This window comes from Papilio xuthus, unplaced genomic scaffold, assembly GCF_000836235.2.
Source record: "Papilio xuthus unplaced genomic scaffold, Pxut_1.1 DF826949.1, whole genome shotgun sequence".
In the NCBI taxonomy this organism is placed as follows: domain Eukaryota; kingdom Metazoa; phylum Arthropoda; class Insecta; order Lepidoptera; family Papilionidae; genus Papilio; species Papilio xuthus.
In genome coordinates, this window is record NW_013531700.1 from 2,409,410 (window position 1) to 2,425,446 (window position 16,037).

Here is a 16,037-nt window from a genome sequence, read left to right on the forward strand (position 1 = left end):
AAAACTCTCTTTTTATTTTTTACCATTTGAACTCTCATTCTTTTTAAGAAACAAAACAAATATCTGTCTAGTATTTATACGTCATTTACAACTTTCTAGGGATGAGGTCGGTTGAAGCAGTATCGAGTCATGCAATATTACGCCCTAGTAAAATGGATAGTACTTCTGTGTGCAGGTAAGTACATATTTTTGATTTATTCATTTTGTTACATGTGATAACTGGATTCAGTTATAAATTTATGAAATTCTTTTTCCTGGAAACAAGCATAAGAAGACTACAAGGAATTGGTTTATCTTAAAGATACGTATATAGGTCAATAAGTCACAAATGAAACGATTTCGCGAAACAACGCGATGATTCATCCATTGATAAATTCATAGCTTTTTAAAATACGGGTTTCTTGTAGTGTCAATAATCCGTTGAAGTGAATACGTGGCCTTGGATGAGACATTATTCCTTGATATTAAAAAAAAAACTGTTAATCGCTGTTCTTTTATTGTTATTAGGGTAAACTTGAGCGATCTTTTGACCAAATTACATATAATCGGATGGTGATTAAGCACTGGCTATATTAAAAAATCTATTGCGTTCATCGTAGTTGAATATTTCAAGATATTCGATTATCCAAGTAATGTTGCAACAATCAATGATTGATATCAATACAATTGGGACGTTATATTATTGTTCAATATGTACTGGTTAACAAAAATCAAGGTCTAGAGACTATTGCGTTAAGTTGCCCCTTCATTTTGTGATAACCTTTTAAACTGAGCGCGTGAATTCCAATTATCTTACTATATAGCATATAAAATATTTAAAGCGTATTCAAATAATCTATTATAGACAAAACTATCAATATATTCGACATTGTACGGATAACAGAGCATTTTAAGTGTTTTCAGCAATAATTTTTGCACGTCTGATAGTGTTGTGTAGTATTTGTAAACATATTGACTTATTTGAAATGTAACGGTCACCCCGAGTTGAATGGGCTGCGTACAGAGGGTATTTTTTTATAAAACTATTATTTGTCTAAGTATAACGGAAATATACGATTGTTTATTGATGTTACGTGTGTCCAAACTTCAATATATCAGTAAACTGACAAATAAGAGTGCTTAAAAATAGCTCCATCTATCGGTAAAAACTATAAGAATTAGCCTTAAGATTTTTATTTCCCTTCGGAGAACCCAAGGAATCTTTAAAGTAACAGTATAATGTAAATGAGTGGCGATAGTAGATCCATCAAATGTTTAGCAACAGGTATGTGACGAGACAGTAACGTTACGACATGGAGGAAACCGTCAGTTTTTGAAAGGTTGAATGACACGATATCAGACTAGCACGCAAAAGTTTACTTTTGTGATAAAATGTCTATGTTTCAGACAACGGCCTCGTTTGTTCTTTTGTCATCAACATTTTTGATAATTTGTAAGAATAAGATACAGATTTAGGAGTGACGGTATCTTTTTTTTTCATGTCCTAATCTTACTTCTTACTTATAACATTATAAATGAGAATGTTTAGATGGATGGATGGTTAGATAGATGGACGTTCGTTAAAAGGTATCTCGGAAACGGGTGCATGGATCTCGCTGTCATTTGGCATTGATGTAGAAAATTATCTGGAAGAACTCATAGGCTACTAATTAGGTTTTTTTAATCCCGTACGGACGGAGTCGCGAGCGACATCTAGTCAGTAAATAATACAATTCATAAATCACAAAACAAATTTATTTCATCGAAAACATGTTCCATCAAAATTAAATTATTCAAACTTTCGTGAGACATTATACTAAACTGATATATCAACACGGCTAAACGCGCGTCCGCGTCCGCGAAATATTACCAGTACCACTCATCCTGATGAAGGGCCACCGATGGGCTTGAAACTAGTCGGTGCCGCCACCGGACGAATATACGTGAGTGTTTAGCCGTGTTTATATATCAGTTTATGTTCCATCAAAATATTTACACTGCCTACATTCATATCATATTAATCTGCTAAATAAATGCATTTATCAATTTTGATCACACATTTTTCTATAAGTATTTATTAAAAAAAAATCATTATTTGGGCATATTAAAAATTATAAAAGTAGATAAAATATTAATTTATTGTCTTTTTAAATTAATATTGAGATTCGATTACCAAGCACAGTACAACGGGTGTATAATAAGGCACACCTTACCCTTAAATCCCCGCGTTAGCCCTTGTTTGAACAACGTAAAATTTTTGGTGTATTGTAAACCGCTTTGCTGACGTCATTGGGTGGAGTTATGTTATTTAGTTCGAATTCTAAGTTATACAAAATACACACTTATATGAATTAAAAATGTATTTATTCGATATCGTCAAAGGTGGAATATAAAGGAATTAATACTTCAACAGTTTACTATTGAAATGATAACAAGAAACATTTCGAAGGGGCGAAGAGAAAATTATTGGTTTACGAAAAAAATAAAAAATGGGCGACAGTCGTTAAATCAGCGATATATATTACCTTTATGTTGATTATTTAATTATTAAGTTATAAAAGTTTTTACCTAATAATTGTATAAAAAGATCATATAATTTCATTTTTAATAATAGGCCGAGATATAAACACTTCGCTATTTAAGAGAATGCGAAATCGAATTTTCATAATGATTATAATTACATTGTATACATGATAGTTATTACTTATTTTAAATTATTGGTGGTCACAATAAGGCACCGATATTTTATTTACAAAGCTTTTATACACTAAAGAATAAGTAGATTTTTCACTGTTCATCTTAAATATAGGACGATCACATTTTTCCACTACTAAAATAAAAAAAAATCTCTTCAACACTTGTAACCTAACTGGTGTAGACAGAAAGTCATTTGCTTTTCGCTACGGTACAAAAATTATGCCAATGAAAGATTAAACACATCGAAAAGTAAACCAAGTAAAGTAAACTATTTCACACTATTTTTTGTAAAGAAACATTTTCAATATAATGAATAACACAATTATTTTAATACATTCATAATTATTAGAACACAATAATAAATAAATAAATACGATTGTTTATTCGGATAACGGTATACCATCGTATAATAGTTGCTCGAAAATTAAAATGACGCACTTATTTATGATTTTAAAAATGTGAATAAACATTTTATAAGCTGTAGTAATTTATTGTCAAATTGTCATTTCATTCAATAAATATGTCCGAATTTTATTTAACTTTCGTTATAAAAATATATATTTCTTCTAAAAAAATCATCGTAACATTTTTGGACTCGCAAAAAGGTTATTGAACTATTTATAATTAATAACATGATTGTGTATCACATATTACTTTCCCATAGTTTTAAATAATTGTCTATCACTTCTTCAAACCACTTTTTCTTCTTCACGTCTTTAAAAGCTGGTGATAATGTCTTTAACTCTAATTGTAATAGAGCTTCGTTCCCTAGTAGCGTGTCAAGATTTCTTAACAATGTTGGCTCCCCGTGTAGTTTTAATAAACTGGGATATGAGAATATGTAGTAATGAACTCGAAGACGCTTCATAGCCCAACTTTCAACTGTTTTGTTACCACTCGCCACCTGTTGAAATAAAAAAGAGGTTATAAATGAACTGATGAATGTATAATAATATAGGCCCAAAATTGTAAAAATAGTTTTGAAAAATTGTGACAATTGTAGAATATACAACACTGGTATTTTTTTTTATCATATGTCAAATGTAGAAAAAGAAATTAGTAAATATTTTTCAATCTGCACGAAATGTGAGATAGCTATTCTATAAAAATAAAACTTCGTTAATGGACCTATATTACAGTAAATATAAATTATATGTATGTAATGTGTTAGTGCCATCAATGACAAGAGACAGAAAATATGAAATGGCAATGAATAATGATTAAAAAAAAAAGATGTAACTTGCATACAACCATGCGTTAAATACAAAATGGCGGGAACTGTCATGTCAATGTCACTTTGACATTTTTAAATAGCGATGTACTTGTTACCTTGATTTGGCCGATATGTTTAGCATGCCATGGTGAGAAGTATCCCTCTAATTCCTTGGCTGTAATATCAGCAACTCCTTTGCTTTTTAATCTTTCTTTGATCATGGAGTATGCGGTTCTAGAGAATACAAATACCTGGAGGTGAGAGCAGACACAATTTTCACATTTTTTACATTAAGTTTTTTGTATTGGCCTGCGCAGGAATGTACTCTCTGATAGATTTTTTACCGCGTGATCAAAATTTGGATCGAAATATATTTTTATTGTAAACAAAATGTTTACTATTACATATTTTTTTATATTGCATCCGAAAAAATAATTCGATTCAGTAGTAGGAATAATTACATTTTTTAATTTACTTATTCCTATAAAAGTATTAATATTTCTCGACAAAACTGAATATTAGGCTACTAAAATTAGCAGAACATAAAATACTGGTAGATAAAATCTTTCCTGATAGTTTTTTACATTTTTGATTAGTGATTTTTCATCGTATTTAATGATTTTATAAATAGTATTGTAACAAAGGATGATTCGGTGAATTGAAAAGCTCATGCGTTATGAATCAATGGTAAGAAATAGAAAAAGATATCGGATGCAATGAGACGATGTTTGATGAAATTATGTCTTCGAAACAGATTGACATGCGGTCTGTATGATTCGATATTATGTGGCCTGGTTCTAACGTTATAACTGCTCAAATAATTTTATAAAAAAGCCATTAAAATTAATAAAAAAATATTTAAAATTCAATTTGAATAACTTTAGGACAATCAGTAATTCAATCAACTATTCATGACTAATGACTGATGTGCTGCAGTTATCCTTAATTTGTTTTATAAGTGAAACTCCAAACTACTGGCAGTTAATAAAAAAAAATAAACAGTCGAAACAGGCCACGTGATAGTTCGATCCAAACCTTGACCGCGCCAACGTGCTCGGCAAAGAAGGGCGAGAAGAAGTTGTTCATCTCGCTGGACGGTATGTCTTTGACGCCTTGCGACTTGACGCGCTCCTTTATCCTCGAGTACACTCCGCGAGAGAACACAAACACCTAAACAATTTAATATAAATATAAATTAAACATACGTTGCGTAATTCCTCAAACCCTGTTTACCCTTAGTAGTGGCTAGGTATTTTCGTTAGATATAATTTATGCATCAACTTTATGTTTTGAAACTCGTGGCTAATCTTTGTTTATGTTAATTGATATTTGCGAGCGTTTTACATTTAGTTTTAATGCCATCTATTGAAAATAACGATAATACATAAAGAATGTGCCACACGTTATTGATAAATGATTGATTCTGAATAAAACATAGCAAAAGAACTTTTAAATAATCAACTTTATCGGATTGTTTAGAAAACTCAATGCGTTTCTGTTCCACTCAATATCACGTTTCGAGCCGTCCCACGTGACGAAGCACGTTGTAAGAAGTAAAATATTTTTTCCCTGATGATTCAAACGTGTTTTGTTAAACGTGTCGATGAGCCACTTTTAATAACATCTTTATATAATGGTTGTTCGATAGAATCTTGCATCTCCATCTTGCAGAATGGAGGAACTAGGTAATACTGCGCGACTGTAGTGGTCAGACATCCAAAGTTATAGTCGGTGTATTGAAATATACGTTTTTTAATTATCTAAGCCTTAGATTCCCAGACTTGATTGGGCTAGGACCTACCTTGACAAAATTGCCGAATTCAAGAATCAACTTTTGACCGTTTTGGGTGTGGGTCGTTTGGGTATATAGGGTTGTTGGATATTAAGGGGCTTTAAATTACACATTTTCTTACCTGATATAAAGAGTTACCAGTGATGTATGAAGCGATGTAATGCGAGCCGTACTTCCTGATAAAATCAGCGATGGATACAGTGTCGCCTATAGCTGACTCCTGTATCGCGTCGTAAACAACGTCCTCCACGCCGATTGTCGATGGCAACTCGCTTAGTTTGGCTGTTTCACGGAACCTGGAATTGGAATACATCGAATCTATTAAATGGAATATATAATACGTGTCTTATTGTCAATTACTGGTTGCTTGTTTAAATAATCCATACTTAGACACCGCTTTGATATCAGACTAACCTGATTGTGGCAGTGATAAAAATTTGAGGATTAATAAAGGTAATATTTATAATGTCTAATTTATGTAATGATAATGAATGAAATGTTACCTGGACACCCTGACGAGAACGTAACAGTGATCTCCGGTGATGAATGAAGAGTTGATGCCCAAGTTCCTGGCCATGATATCAGTGGGCCAGCCCGCAGTGAAAGCCCGCCACGGCCTCTCCAACCTGAAGTAACAGAAAGTTGCAAGTTACAAATAAATATTCGCAAGTAGTTAAAAATGTTTCAGATTTTAACAGATAGAAACCAAAAACTTAAAGTTATAATTTTATTTCACAAAAATATTCGGTACAAATATATATACTTTATATCTGATCAAAGAAGTCATATTCCCTTTCATTTTTGACAGGTTCTTTCCCCCACTCCTCTTCTTCCTCTTCTTCGGATTAGATAATATATCTTACCTTTCAAAACTAAAATCTCTAAAATACGCTTGCAACAATTGCTTCAAGTTATCGCAGAACTCCATGTGGAAGTCGCCATCGAACAATGTCTTCGGCTGTCGGGGCGCGGGCGCGAGGGTGAAGCGCTCCACATCTCTGAACACGCTAACTGTCGGCTCCCGGAACACCCAGCCGTCGGTGTCATTACGTGGCACGACGCGCATGCAGATACTGAGGTATCCATATCTGTGGATACAAATGAGGCAACTTTTAAGAGCGTCCTTTTCCTGCTTGAGGATTTTTATTATCGCCTATCAACCTCACCACTTAACATCAGATGGAATTGTGATCAAACTCCAGTTTATTCGATTATAAAAATCTTTTCTAGATTCTCTGGTGTTTAGATGCTCACATAAAGATGTTTTATCCATTCATTCAGGTGATCACATTATATCTTATAATCTTTAGTCACTACCGCACTCAGAGTCATGAAATGATTATTAACCATTAATCGATTCCTGAGTATGACATATCATGTAGTCTCTATGATAATGTGCTCTTTTCTGTTTGCTCACCTCATGAATATGTTGATAGCCTTCCCGACGCCCAGCTCGGAGTCGAGTGTGGTGGCGGCGCGGCACAGTGCTACCGCCAGCAGCAGCACTGTGGCCTCACGCACCATCACACCGACGCTACCCGCCTGGAATAATAAAAAATAAACCAAATTAAAAAGATTAACAACATTGATTTTCAATTTATCTTTAGAAATTGATAGTCACAAGTTACAAGAAAATATGAACAAAAATTCTCCCCGGCGGGGAATCGAACCCCGGTCTCCCGCGTGACAGGCGGGGATACTTACCACTATACTACCGAGGACTACATATAAGAATGTAAATTTGTTCTACAGAAAAAATTTCCACTCAAAATATCAAATTGCATAGTTATCTACACACATAAAATTAATAAAATTGAAGTGGTTATGTAATATCGAAAAAATATATATATGTCGTACACATAATGTATTTGCGAAAAACCATTTTTTATTTTTGTCGGTTTGTCTTAATCTGTCCGCAGAGCCGCGTTTGTTCCGGGTAATTTCCGGAACGGCTGGACCGATTTTGACTTTTATTTATATTTATATTAAATATTTTTAGCAATATAAAAACAATTAATTTTTAAAAGAAAAAGATTTTTTTTTCAAAAGATTTGTCAGAAGTGGGATTCGAACCCACGCCCTCAGAGAGGACCAGAACGCACATCAACCTGTTCACAACAGGCAAGGTAACCTTGAGTCTGGCGCCTTAGACCGCTCGGCCATCCTGACAGATACGAGGTACGTTGAAATTACAGATATGATTCAACGCACATGTACGTTAGCCTTATCTCAACTAGATGGCGCTACTCGTTTCATCAAAACTATACAATTGCTATTTAGATTCAATTATTAATCGATTTTAAAAGTGATTTGAGAAATGTTTCTCTTAGGACTCGTTTCTTTTATGAAAATGTCGTTGTTATTTAAGACCCAAATGTTAGTATAAAACATATTGTCATCCCTATGTTAACATTGGCAAAACAAAGATAACAAACAATATGTTTTATACGAGGATTTTGGTCTTAGGAACCCACGGTGAATTACTTTCATTACAAATGTTAAAGAATTATTTGACAGTTGATTGGTGAACTGAATACCAATTATATAACAATTACGCTGCGCATGTCTTTTCACGGATGACCGAACTTAATAGAGTGATCTGACATGGACCAATGATTTATACACGTAAGATAAAATTTATCGACCATTTCGGGCAAACCTACTTACCCAATTCTTATGTAACAATAACAAATGACGTCATATTATATTATTTAGTGTGTTTTCATATGGTATAAATTTCTTTATGAATTTTTTTATAGTTTTGATAAAATCGCATGCTAATGATATTTTGAAATTATGCCGTACGCCAAATATTTTGTCAACAGATGGCACTGTTAGAAAAAGTGTGCGTAATAAAAATTTATCTTCATGTTACCGTCAAAACGATTAATGTCCAATTATTCACACTAACCGTAACATATACATTTCATATTTCATTACTCATATTATCATTAAAAGTAATTCTTCGTTGAATAGCTGAGTTATATGTAGAATTCCAAGGCTTTATAGAAAAAGAGTCTTATATTGACTTATGGATTTCGCGATTGTGGCTAAATTGTTTGGTCATAAGAGTTGTTCTTTTAATTCGAATATCTTAATTAGATATAAAAAAAATAAACAAAATTCAAAATTTATGCCCATGAATAAAAAACAAATAATATGTAGAATGGAAATTTTTATTGTCGGAGGTCATCGAGCTTAGATGTTATCTCATCGCATGAAAACACATTTTTTAAAATCATTCTTAAATAGATAATTTTGATCTTGAATATAAAACAAATTATTAGCTTCAAAAGGTTATTTATTACGTAAGGGTATAAGACGATTGATCCTTGGCCTGGTTACTCGTTACAACTGAATTATACCAATTGTCTTCAACAAATTGCATTTGAGTGTAATTTGCGAGGCGTCATTCGAACACGATATGAAGTGGTATCGTTTGGATATGGTTATTACAAATATTAAATTTCAAACCAATACAGTTAAGTAATGCCTGTATATTATCCCAGTTCAGTAGAACAGTAGCGCTGCACTGGATTATTTTGGCTTACTGGCCCCAGTTATGTTTATATTATGCTAGTAGTAAGCCTGCGCTGATTTTGTGCGCTACTGTCCTACTGTACTGGCATAATTTAAACAAGGAATTAATTCCTATCGGTTTCTATCAATTGATGTTTAATGCCTAAACTTTTAGTTGCAACCAACAATGATATAATCGTAAGTGAGAAGGAAATATTTTTCATATTTTTTTTTTATATAAAACCTCCCTTTACGATTAGTTTCTCTTAAACTTTTTAAACCTATCAATTTGATAGGAAAATATAAAATAATCGCCGGTCGCTAAACTGAACTGAAAACAGATTGATAATTATTTCTGCGTACACTTGTAGCAAAACAAATACCAACCGACTATAAGCAATCAAAACTTTCGTACACAGTAATTAATTTGGATTCGTTTGGATTGTTTGGAGTGCACTTGAATCTGCACTCGAGATTGATATGTTGCAACGACCCATTAGTAAGTTACCAGAAATAATTTTCGATAATGATAAACTGCAAAACAATCAGAACAGGCAAAAGCTAAGGGATTCATATCAAAAAAAAAAACACCACGATTAGATGTTTGGGTTGTATTTCCGACTTCTATTTACTCATGGTAAGAAGTTATAAATGGCAACTTTTATTCGTTTCTTCGTCCACGCAGAATTAAAAAAAAACTTAATAATTAGTCTATAGAGATGAGTTAAGTCGCACAGGAGTTACCTTCTAATAAACATCCATCCATTAATTTCAGGTTTTTTTTCGAAACATATGTATCTGTATTCGTACTTTCTTATTAATAATGTTTAACAAAGAAATTACGGATAATACTTGTTTTGATAAAAAAGGCTAAAGTATTTGTATGTGATGGCTGTGCAGTGTGGCAGTAAGGCATAGCGCTTCATTACTTAAGACGGGTGAGCTGTATTTATAGAACAAGGAATGACACGCAACTCCTGCGCATCAAATGTACGGTGTGCAAAAATATGTTAATATTATATTCATCTCAGAGAAAAATAGAGTAAATTGTAATTTGTAAAATTTGAGTAATTGAGTAAAAACACGAATGTAATGTGACAAGTTTACTGTTTTGTATTTAGTGTGTTTAAAAAAATTAAGCATAAAAGTTATCAAAAAAAAATAAAATAAAAAAAAACATTTTCCTCTAGTTATGTTTGCAATAATTTAAGTAATATTCAAATGCATCGAAATAATTTGTATGATTTTGAAATATTAAGCAGGTAAAATATATCTGTGGAATAACACATCTAGAATTTTATAGTAAAAATATTTTTTTTAACATATTTGTCTGTCTGTACAAAAGGTTCGCCGGATTTCACGCATTAGCGTTTAACTCTTAATTGGATCCCAAGTAAACATGGTGACTTCAAAGAGGATAAAAATAATCATAATCGTGCCCGAACACAAATCACCACTTTATTTTTTTTGTACTAGGTGTATTAAAAACGTGTTTTCGTGGTTTTTCAACGTCAACGAATTGATGTAATGTAAAATACATTGAATATGCTTTAGTTATCTTGTTTTTTATATATTTATACTGTAAATAATGACGTAGGTCTAATGTTCTTAATAGAGCAAATTACTCTTCATTATCATAGTTGTTACTCTAATTATCAAACCATGAAGAACATGATTTCCGGACATTAGTTATATTAAAGCCTCTTTAGTTAAGTACCATTTATTACTACTTGACCTATGTTTTGGAATGGATAAAGGGATGATACAATTATTCATTTTCCACAAAGAATCGGAATTCAAAAGTAAAGTATTTATAAACATAATAAAATCGATCGTCGGTCTTAGATCGTCGGTGGCTCATGGGTTAAGCACTTGACTTGCAATCTACAGGTCCTGGGTTTGAATCCCGCCATGTACCAATGTGTTTTTCGATTTCCGATTTACATATGTACATTTATCCGACGTTCTTACGGTGAAGGAAAACATCGTGATGCAACCTGCACATACCTGAGAAGAAATTCAAAGATATGTGTGAAGTCAACTAACCCGCACTAGGCCAGCGTGGTTGACTATGGACTAATCACCGTTAACTTAGGGTAGGCTCCGAGCCCCTCGGTGGGGATGTATAGTGAGCTGATGATGATGATAATAAAATATTTCGAAATTTAGCCGCATTTTTTTAAAAGAAGTTTAATATATTATAATATAAAATAATGAATGTCGTTTTAATTCAGATCCTACAATGATAATGAGATAAATCGATAGTAAGAATATAGAGTTCATTTAAACAATGCGTGTTAAAAGAATAATTTGTATGATTGAAAAAAAAATGAATACACTTCATTGTTTAAAAGGCTATGGTTTTACTATGTTTTTTGTTTTCTTTTACAAAACAAAGCAAGTTCTTTCAACTGCAACGACACGACTTTTACTTTTTACTTTATATTCCATTATCGGCTTGCTATTTTTAGATATTTGCATATCCTTTATTCAGAAATAATATAATAGCTAATACTATTTTATGAAAATATAATTGTTTACTAGCTGACGCCCGCGACTCTGTCCGCGCGGTATTGAATAAAAACTCAATTAGTATGTTCTATGTGTTCATGCAGACTGTGTTCTACATCTATGCCCAATTTCACCAATATCCATGCAGTCGTTCCGGAGATATCTTCTAACAAACATCCATCCATACATCCAAACATTCGCATTTGTAATATTAGTAAGATTATATAGTTGTTTATTAAAAAAACAAGCTTGATAGTAATGGCATCTAAAACACTACGAGAAATTAGATTGTTAGTTAAGCTTTCGTGCGACAAACAAATTCTTCCTGCGATAATAATTACTAGTATAATGATTAGTAAGTAAAGTCGGCTTGCTGAGGTCTGGTTGTGAATTATAATAACCCAATACAGTCACGTGATGAAAATTGCCGTGCGATTCGTGTCAGTACTTTGTACTTAGATAATGCCACTTTGACGGTAGCAACGAAGCGAAAAATGCGGGTGATACGATTCTTTACAAACCGTTTAAAATACATACAAAAGCTGTTGTCATTACAATGAAAACCAATTTAATTGTATCTTGTAATGAGTTTAATCGCTTTATTAATGTTTTAAATAAATATTATTGGCAAATGCTTCCATGGAAGGCTGTATATATCTCCAGGGCATCAAAACGAATCGCGATGAAATAAGCTATAGACGCAAAATATAGTCTAAAAGAACACGTAGGCTTCTAATTATTATAAATCTATTTTTTATTTCGCCCGGACAGAGTCGCGATCGATAGTTAGTTTTTATAAATACGTTATGGATTCGAATGATTTAATATAACTAAATATAGATTATAAAAATCTTTTTAGTCTGTGTGCGTCCGCTTGACTCACGTTTATTTCCTGTTAATGCTAAATTGTAGGTGAATGTCTCCCAGCTTAGAACGACAATGAACTATCAGTTATTTTGTATTAGACGAATTTATCTAAGGTGAAGATTTTTATTTACCACGAAACTTAAATTTATTGATAAGTTTGCTTGGAAAACATGTAGTTTTCTTCACAATGTTTCTTTTATTATTATTATTATTAGGTAACGTAACGTAATAATTACTTTTTTATTATTGTTGCTTACCATTTTCATCATTTCCATCACAAAAAATACATTTGATATAAATAATATGTCTATTTATTTTAAATAAGTGTATAAGGTGGATAGTATGCAAATGACTAAGCCTATTATCGGTTGTCATCTGAGTGCGGTCGTGGCTCGTAGATGTTGCGAAGTCGCAAAGTGGAACAAACGAGAGTGGAACGGGTTCGATTCTTTGTTTTGTTTACTTTACACCTCAGAGAATTATCAGGTCAATATACAAGTTGTTGCCTACTTCGGTTTAGTTTTACAATTGTAATGTTTTTATAACGTTTATTGGTATTGAATAGTAGAAAAAGTTCGATTGAAAAATATGCCTATGGGGTTTACAATAGTTGAATGCAGGGAATCGAACCTTAAACCTCGTGTTAGTTAACCCTTTATAAGTCTATTATTTGAACTAAGGGACGGCTTATGTAAGCATAAAACGATTATTACATAACTATTATATTGTGATTAAGGCAAAATATCACTTAGTAGAATAGACATTAGTCGCTTGTGTAGTATATTTCAAAGAACTTCGAAGTGTCCTATGCAGTTTCATAGAATGCTGACAATAATTGCAAAGCGTTATCATAAACTTGTGACCATACAATAGACAATAATTTTTATCACAAACTAAACCAAAGAGTATAAAGCCGTAAGTTACAACCATGTTCCATATTTATGAGTTATTTTATTTGTTCACATGGACTACCGAAGAAGTCTCTACGACCCATTGTTAAAATCCAACTTCAAATTACTTGTTATTTGCAGAAAAAGCAATAAAATTGAAGTCTAGCACAGGTTTTGGGCATAATTTCTTACAATTATTTCAATACCATAATAGGCTAAGATTTCGTGGGACTTACTTCCTTTTAATAAAGCTAAGAGTAATGTTTTGTCATTAGCCCGCTACACAGTATCAGTTTAACTGCCACTTTTAACAATATATTTGAAATGTGCAGTTTAACTGACAGTTTAAATTAAGTACACCTGTATGACTTAACTGTGCAGTTCCATTGTACAGTTAAAACTGAAAGTGTGGAGCGGGTTTTAGTTGCTTTAGTGTTATATTTAGCTACCAAACTTTATGTAGATTTCTATAGAATTTGCACGGATAGGTTGTAAGGAATTCTAACACACAATAGATCGTAGCAAATGTCATGATTCGATCATACGCCGTGCCTTTTCACGACACAATTGTACCTTGAATGGATAAATACCTACGCCTGGAAGTTAAATGTATTAGACGTGGATAGATTAACTTCCTTAAAGGTAAAATGTGATTAACAGATTATGATTTTAGGTGACCAGTACTACGTATTAGTAAGATTTCGAAAATGTATGAATCTATAAAGGTAGAGTCCTATTCAAAAATATTGGCCAACCAAGGACGTCAGAACGTTGCGCAGTACGCTCCCCCCGTAACCCACACATGAAAACTACAGTATATAAGCAAAATAGTAGATCAAAGACCTAGATATATTTGATATCAGTATGGTCCCAAAAAAGATATTTCCAGAACAAGATCCAACATCGATAGAATAGATTACAACACCGATTTGACCGAAGAGCTGGCAGCTACCTCGGACAAAGAATTAGTTTAGGTATCCAAAGGGGGAACGCTGCCAGTATCTTCGGGACCTTGCCTAAAGGGACTCCTTTTAATAATATATTTTAGTACATTATTCGTTTTAAATATTTTATTTAATTTAATAGATTTAAGATTTTTCGTATTTTATGTAAACAAAATTTGATTTCAACACTATATTAATATGAATCTTAGATTCAAAGCGCGTAGACAAAACACTAGTTCACAGTTAAAACGTCGCGTTCCCACGATTGAGGCAACCTGAGATTACAAGTTGCTCAATGTTTATAAACAAGTGTTAGATAACGAGAATGTTAAAGTAAGCGAAAAATGATAACATAGCGAATATCGTCGAAGGAGGTAATTCGATATTGTTTTGATTTGTGGACCCCGCACTACGAATCATGCGGTTCGATGATTGTTAACGGAAACAATGGGACACTGGAATCGTGTCCTGGACAATATACTTTGAACACACGTGATCCAGATAAACATATCCACATTCTAACATTGATTACAATTTGTAATACAAAAGATGACATTTCAATAAATTTAATTGGTAAGATATAAAAAAAAATATTGTTCCTCTATCAAACCGGGAAGAAAAGGAATCTAATGAAAAAAATACACCTAATATTTGCTAGTCAGCAGAGAATATGGATTTCTATTTGACGTGTTTCTGGTAAATCTTTCTCGTATCTTCTCTATTAATATAATACATCTCCACGTAAACACTCTTCGATTACGGGTAAATATTGGCTTTCTTATCGCTATAAGTTTAAGGATATGGGTTTTTCCAGACTTAGAAAACCAAATAAATGTCATTTGATTCGTATTTTTCACGATAAAGGGACAAAACCTTTTTTATAAATTACTATTGGTCATTCTGGATTTATCGAACATAACTTTTGTGTTATTTTTTAATAATAATCGTTTAAAATTTTAGTCAATTAGTGCTTGTGTACTGACGAACTTAGCGCTCGGACTTTGCTACATATTAATTTTGTCGTTATCAACATCACTAGGAAAATACGACTAAGATAACAAAGATCAACGTCGGTTCTTTCCAGATCGTACTATAAGGAGGAAAGATAATTAAACTACAATAGCTGCTCGGAGTGATTGACTATGAGTTTTGTTATTGCCGTTTGTTAACAATGATTAGGTTATGATTTGGAACAGAGTCGTTGCTTCCTTTCTTGTCTATCCCGATCGGGATAAAGGATGATACTTTATTTATTCATACAGTAGCTAACGTCCTGCGGATGCCTAGTTCCTTTGTTGGTAGTCTTACAGCAGTTCGTAACTGTACTTGAGGGTCAATGGCCGCGAGTTGATCGTTTGTATCCTATTATGACCTAAGTCATGTAACAACAAGATTTGGAAGTAACCTTCTTTGGATGTAACCTTTGTCATTGCAATTTGCATTATCCTAGTTTAATAATATAAGTAAGAACGGCTGAATGGCTGTATGGTTGTCCAGTGAACTCTTAATTTATTCATTATAATGTTACACGAAAGTTTAACCAATTCAATCGAAGGCTAATAATAAAATTTTATTTTGATTTTTTCGTATCTTGTGAGTTGAGTGAATCGTGCCAGATTTTAAGT

General features: G+C 32.7%; 1 protein-coding gene and 2 non-coding genes across 5 annotated transcripts in view; all 3 read right to left on the bottom strand.

Annotated features, from left to right (window-relative positions):
* Positions 1-3,177: 3,177 nt before the first annotated feature.
* Positions 3,178-16,037, bottom strand: part of tsl (membrane-attack complex domain containing protein torso-like) — a 32,729-nt gene continuing 19,869 nt past the window's right edge. The window contains exons 2-8 of one of the 3 annotated variants that reach the window (XM_013316139.1): positions 7,099-7,223; positions 6,545-6,769; positions 6,185-6,307; positions 5,803-5,977; positions 4,925-5,059; positions 4,006-4,140; positions 3,178-3,580 (exon numbers count right to left, since the gene is read on the bottom strand). In XM_013316139.1, the coding sequence (XP_013171593.1) occupies positions 3,320-3,580; positions 4,006-4,140; positions 4,925-5,059; positions 5,803-5,977; positions 6,185-6,307; positions 6,545-6,769; positions 7,099-7,205 (1,161 nt within the window). In that variant the 5' untranslated portion in view covers positions 7,206-7,223 and the 3' untranslated portion in view covers positions 3,178-3,319. The remainder of the gene's footprint in view (positions 3,581-4,005; positions 4,141-4,924; positions 5,060-5,802; positions 5,978-6,184; positions 6,308-6,544; positions 6,770-7,098; positions 7,224-16,037) is intronic. The other 2 variants (XM_013316138.1, XM_013316137.1) reach the window with 2 other exon arrangements.
* On the bottom strand, positions 7,331-7,402 carry TRNAD-GUC (transfer RNA aspartic acid (anticodon GUC)). Its single transcript has one exon. It is a non-coding gene; the product is annotated as a tRNA-Asp (tRNA).
* Positions 7,734-7,850, bottom strand: TRNAL-CAA (transfer RNA leucine (anticodon CAA)). The gene is made up of 2 exons: positions 7,813-7,850; positions 7,734-7,778 (listed from the first exon to the last, which is right to left on the bottom strand). It is a non-coding gene; the product is annotated as a tRNA-Leu (tRNA).